The sequence below is a fragment of the Juglans microcarpa x Juglans regia genome, chromosome 2S, assembly GCF_004785595.1.
Source record: "Juglans microcarpa x Juglans regia isolate MS1-56 chromosome 2S, Jm3101_v1.0, whole genome shotgun sequence".
NCBI classification, from domain to species: Eukaryota; Viridiplantae; Streptophyta; class Magnoliopsida; order Fagales; family Juglandaceae; genus Juglans; species Juglans microcarpa x Juglans regia.
This window is the reverse complement of record NC_054597.1, coordinates 27,326,112-27,332,419: the sequence shown is the minus strand read 5'-3', so window position 1 is coordinate 27,332,419 and position 6,308 is coordinate 27,326,112. Positions and strand designations below refer to the sequence as shown.

Sequence of the window (6,308 nt, the reverse complement as noted above, 5' to 3'; positions counted from 1 at the left end):
AAACCTTATGATGGATATTTTATTTTGTTGAATACACCTATATATATAGCAATCTGTTTAAAATTGTAATATGATTAAGAAACAAAGTTAAAGAGCAGGGTTTTCATTTGTTGCAATCATGGATGCAATGAACTAGCATACATGAAAAAGATTACACAACCTGCTATAAGAAAGTACTTAATCGTTGCATATCTACCTTGAATGTTGATGCTCCTCATTTCTTGCAGAATAAATGCAACGCCGTCTTTTTTCCCTCCACCTGAGATGCAATAATATCAATATATAAGCAACATTTTCCTTAGAAATCCCAACAAATATTTGATGTCATAAGATAAACTATAAAACACACAATATTCACTTAATTATTAGTTTAGTCCCCTCATCAATGGATTGTAATTCATGGTTATTACGAAATAAATCAACCCAGGTATTGTAGTTTTATTTTATTAGTTATAGTTAATGGTAACTTATACTTTGTTCATATGACTCACACATGAAACTAAGTTTTAAACAAATATTAAACGTCTACTTGTCAAATTTTCCCAACCAATATGTGAGTCTATACTTATAAATAGATAGACCAATCTGGAACTACAGGTAGCTATCATTACAACTATATTCATAGTAAGTGTGCATTCAGGATCCATAACTTGAAAAAAATATTGATTATGAAAAGATACATTACTTGACCCAAATTGCTCAATCAAAGGTAACTTGAGCATGATAACTTAGTTGAAAGGAACATACATGTAAGTCTGCGTAATTGATATCTGTCACATGCCCATTACAAAAAAGGTAAACTATGGAATAAAAGTGCATCAACTTTTTGGCAGGTTGTCTATTCTGACACAAACTCGTCGTCTGTGGGAGGTCATCCTCATCTGAATGTTCCCCATCACCATAAGCATCTCCTGAACTAGAAGCAACCAGGCCATCGTCAATAAAATCTGTTGAATCCATGTTTTGACCAGCCAAACCAGTGACTTCTCGTGCATCAATCAAGATAGGTTCTATATCATTCCTATTCAATGGAGTTGACACTGGACATCCATCACAATGCAATGGTGCATAATCATATGATGATTCATTTTCTTGATAGGCATCATCATCACTTGATTCGCCATCAATATCTTCTAACACCCTTGGCACCGGTGGAATGTCATACATTCCTATTCGTGTACTTTTGCACCACAAACTATCTCCCTTTCGCCCTTATATCTCTGATGTAAAAATACTGGGAAGCCTGGCATGCTAACATAAATGGTTCATCCTTATTCCAAGTCCTGTCCATATTGATACTTGTCATATGGTTATCAATTCGTATCCCTCGTCTTGGATCACCAACATCAAACCAATCACACATGAACAAGTACACCCAACGCCAACCTATATAGCGTAACTCCACGATATCATTAATAACATCATAGAAGTCAACATTATTTGTACTTTCGTCACCAGTTACCAACGCCCTTGAATTTTGTGTACGCCTCCGAAGTTCACACTGCTTTGTATGGAATCTTTTGCCATTTATAATGCAAGCAGCATAGGATGCAACCTTAGGTTCAGGACCGCAAGCTAACGCATACAGATCAGCAGTCACATCGAGTGGGTTGGTGATACGCTGGTCCTGAACCTACAACAATATTGTTGGGAGGTAATTACTTATAGTTTATTAATTAACTTAGTCAGAAAAGATCAAGTTCATCTAACTAGGGAGGGAGCAAGCTAACTTACATGTTTCCTGAACCAAGTTGGAAACTCAGTTTGATGTGTTCGATTGATACAATTTGGGCTATGCACATTACATTTCTTGTAGTGCTCCCTACATTTGGAGAGCACAAAATCGTCCAAGCAATATACGCAAGTTACGTAAGGGACATACAACATAAATAGGTTGTCAACAAAAAGCCATAAGAAAAAAAGTTTGAACTTGAGAGATAATGGATGCTTACTCTAGGTAGTGTCCAATCTCAGCGTAGTTGTTGAGGACATACCATATGGCTTCCTTGAGGAGTTTATCTGATAATTGCAAGTTGGAAGCCACACCCATGAGACGAACTTTCTGGTTGAAAATCTTGAATCCATCTATATTCTCCGCTTCTCCACCATCAATGTTGCGGTCCATTCGAGTAAACTTCGTCTTAATATCTTGGAGATACATTGAGCAAAACGTCAGGCATTCGATGTGAATGTAGGCTTCAGCTATTCAGCCTTCTGGGCGATCTTTATTCTTAACATACCACTTAAACTTACCGAGATACCTCTCAAATGGATACATCCACCTGTATTGTACAGGACCCCCAAATATGGCCTCACAGGATAAGTAGATAGCTAGGTGGACCATGACATCGAAAAAAGATGGGGGGAGTATCATCTCTAATTTGCATAGAATTGTGACAATATCAATTTGGAGTTGAGATAGGCGGTTAACATCTAGGGTTTGGGCACACAACTCCTTGAAGAAAGTGCTCAGTTCAGTCAAGGCCAAGGCAATATCAGTTCGTAAGTACCCACCAACAGCAATAGGAAGTAATCTTTGCAGAAAAAAATGACAGTCATGACTTTTCAATTCTGAGATTTTGCAATCACATACAGAAACACAATGCAAGATATTGGAAGCGAATCCATCTGGAAATTTCACATCGGCCAGCCATTCACAGAATTTATTCCTTTCATCACCGTGTAATGTGTACAATGCATGTGGCATTGTAACACGTTCACCTTGAACCTTCAAATGTAATTCTTTTCTAAAGCGAAAAATCTCCAAGTCACGTCAAGAATTGATATTATCCTTAGTTTTTTCAGGAATGTTCATTAAAGTGCACAAGATGTTATCGCAAATATTTTTCTCAATATGCATGACATCTAGATTATGTCGAAGACGTAGGGTTACCCAATACGGTAACTTGAAGAAAATACTATACTTTGTCCAGTTCAACTCTTCAGCAGTGCGTTTTCTCTTTCGACCAGATTTACCAAATTACACATCCCCAAGCATTTGTAGTTGAGCCAAAACACTAGCTCCTTCTAAAATCCTTGGTGGCATGCGTTGATCTTCTCTACCATTGAACAAATGTTTTCTCATTCTCCACATATGATCTGGAGGCAAGAAACGACGATGTCTCATATAACAATGTTTTCGGCCATACTTCAACCAGATGGAATCTGTGCCCACATTACAGGATGGACATGCTAATTTTCCTTTTGTTGACCAGCCATAAAGATTCTCATATGCTGGAAAGTCATTGATTGTCCACATTAAAGCAGCATCAACATGAATGTTTCCTTTGTGGAGGCATCATGCTTAGGTATCATCTCTAATTTGCATAGAATTGTGACAATATCAATTTGGAGTTGAGCTAGGTTGACCATGACAGTGAAAAAAGATGGGGGGAGTATCATCTCTAATTTGCATAGAATTGTGACAATATCAATTTGGAGTTGAGATAGGCGGTTAACATCTAGGGTTTGGGCACACAACTCCTTGAAGAAAGTGCTCAGTTCAGTCAAGGCCAAGGCAATATCAGTTCGTAAGTACCCACCAACAGCAATAGGAAGTAATCTTTGCAGAAAAAAATGACAGTCATGACTTTTCAATCCTGAGATTTTGCAATCACGTACAGAAACACAATGCGAGATATTGGAAGCGAATCCATCTGGAAATTTCACATCGGCCAGCCATTCACAGAATTTATTCCTTTCATCACCGTGTAATGTGTACAATGCATGTGGCAGTGTAACACGTTCACCTTGAACCTTCAAATGTAATTCTTTTCTAAAGCGAAAAATCGCCAAGTCACGTCAAGAATTGATATTATCCTTAGTTTTTTCAGGAATGTTCATTAAAGTGCACAAGATGTTATCACAAATATTTTTCTCAATATGCATGACATCTAGATTATGTCGAAGACGCAAGGTTACCCAATATGGTAACTTGAAGAAAATACTATACTTTGTCCAGTTCAACTCTTCAGCAGTGCGTTTTCTCTTTCGACCAGATTTACCAAATTGCACATCCCCAAGCATTTGTAGTTGAGCCAAAACACTAGCTCCTTCTAAAATCCTTGGTGGCATGCGTTGATCTTCTCTACCATTGAACAAATGTTTTCTCATTCTCCACATATGATCTGGAGGCAAGAAACGACGATGTCTCATATAACAATGTTTTCGGCCATACTTCAACCAGATGGAATCTGTGCCCACATTACAGGATGGACATGCTAATTTTCCTTTTGTTGACCAGCCATAAAGATTCTCATATGCTGGAAAGTCATTGATTGTCCATATTAAAGCAGCATCAACATGAATGTTTCCTTTGTGGAGGCGTCATGCTTAGGTACCCCATGTTCCCAAAATTCAAGCAGTTCATCGACTAACGGTTGCAAGTAAACATCGATGTCATTACTTGGAGATTTTAGCCTAGGAATAATGAGGGATGTCATGAAGAATTGGTCTTTCATGCACACCACGGAGGCAAGTTATACGGAACCAGGATTACTAGCCAAATGCTATACGGTTTAGCCATATTGTTGAAGGGATTGAAACCGTCACTTGACATCCCAAGCCTTACATTGCGAGCATCCTGAGCGAACCAGCTATGTTCTTCATCAAATCTCTTCCAGGACTCTGAGTCTGCAGGATGTCTCAGGCTAGCCTCATCAGTCGGCTGTTGCTCTTTATGCCATCTCATATCACCTGCTATCTTTGTAGACACGAAGAGACGTTGCAATCTTGGCTTCAAAGGAAAATGTCACAACACTTTTTGAGGGATAAGACGTGCCTTATGTGTATTAGGCACCCACCTTGAAGCCTTACAGTTAGGACATTCATTAAGATTAGCATTTTCCTTCCAAAACAAGATGCAGTCATTGGGGCATGCATGAATTTTGTGGTAATTGAAACCCAAACCCCACTCCAATGACCTTGACTCCCATATGAGTGTGGCAATTCAGCATCTGGAAAGGCAGACCGTAACAAGTTAAGTAGCATATCAAACGACTTTATTGACCACCCACCGAGTGTCTTAATGTGTAACAAGTTCACAATGAATGATAGTTTTGAGAATTTTGTACAACTAGCAAAAAGTGGACGTCGGGCATCCTCTAGTAGCTGGTCGAAAGATGAACTTGGGGAGGGATCTGGTATTGATCCACGAGTTGGCAATGGATTACCATGATCTTGGGGAACATCGATGAATGTGCTTGCCCGGATGTCATCTAACATATGGCCCATGTCATCAATGTACTCGTCGGCGTAATCAGCAACAATATCGTCATCGTCGTCATTGAAACTTTGTGTTTCCTCCTCCCCATGAAATATCCACTGGGTATAATTTGGATTGATCCCTTTAATGAACAAGTGAGTCTCCATGATTCGTATAGGCAAGAAGAGATTATTACAGCATGAACGACATGGATACCGAATGCCATCACTGCCCCGAGAATGGTTTCATGCCAGGGTGAGGAAAGTGTTAACCCCATCGGCGTATGCAGGTGAACGAAGTCTATCGGTCAAGTTCATCCAGCTTTTGTTTATCTAAAAAAGGTTGAAATATACATATTAATTAATTGGATAACTTCGATTTAGCTATATGGAGGACGGGTAAAGAATTTGAGAAAGTGCATTGTTGAATAAATAAGCAGGCGAGTCGAAGTTACTTGCCTATAGAGCACAAGAGAAGATGTTGAAAACGATACTAACCGGGTTGTCATGAAGATCGTTGTGGAGTGAAGAAGAGATAGTGTTGAATAGTTTATTGTGTTTATGCCAGGAGCAGTGAAGTGCTATAGAAAATATATGTCAGCGTGTTAAACATAGTCATATATATGTGAATATTTTTGGTATATTCTAGATCAAGGTGCATATAAAGATTCTAAGTAGATGGTCCACCTACACAAGAGTTGGAAGAATTATGGAAGTTATGGAAGCGTGTTGGTGGTATGCTTGAATATTATCATTACTTATAAGGAAAACAATTATGGCATCTATGAATTGGGTAAGCCTCATATGAACTGCACTTGTGAACACAATACTTCAATTTTGAGGTAATTGAAACACAAACCCCGCTCCAAAATGCATTTGAAATTTCTAAATTGAGCATGGTTCAACTATATGGGAATTATGCCTGAAACCATGCTTGAAAACCATATCTTTTAAACAGCCATGATGCCTGGATGATTAAAGATGGGCTTTGGAGGAAAACTAATGGATGGTTGGAGAACCCTTATGGTCTAAGGCACAAGAATTAGTTCTGTTTTAAATCAGATTTCTGGGCGATGTTACATATACGATGAAAGGTTAGAAAATGT

General features: G+C 38.6%; 1 protein-coding gene across 1 annotated transcript; it reads right to left on the bottom strand.

The window, feature by feature from the left end:
- Positions 1-1,195: 1,195 nt before the first annotated feature.
- LOC121253521 lies at positions 1,196-2,202 on the bottom strand. The gene is made up of 3 exons (XM_041153524.1): positions 1,953-2,202; positions 1,735-1,822; positions 1,196-1,633 (listed from the first exon to the last, which is right to left on the bottom strand). Exons 1-3 carry the CDS (start codon positions 2,159-2,161, stop codon positions 1,196-1,198), a joined length of 735 nt encoding a protein of 244 aa, XP_041009458.1. The 5' UTR covers positions 2,162-2,202.
- Between the last annotated feature and the right edge of the window lie 4,106 nt (positions 2,203-6,308).

What these genes read in the sequence shown, in the direction of transcription:
- LOC121253521 (XM_041153524.1), bottom strand. Translation starts at nt 2,161, where the DNA reads ATGTATCTCCAAGATATTAAGACGAAGTTTACTCGAATGGACCGCAAC. An exon ending in GAGATTGGACACTACCTAGA is followed by an intron (nt 1,823 to 1,952) that starts GTAAGCATCCAT and finishes CTCCAAATGTAG; the next exon opens with GGAGCACTACAAGAAATGTA. An exon ending in CAACTTGGTTCAGGAAACAT is followed by an intron (nt 1,634 to 1,734) that starts GTAAGTTAGCTT and finishes ATATTGTTGTAG; the next exon opens with GTTCAGGACCAGCGTATCAC.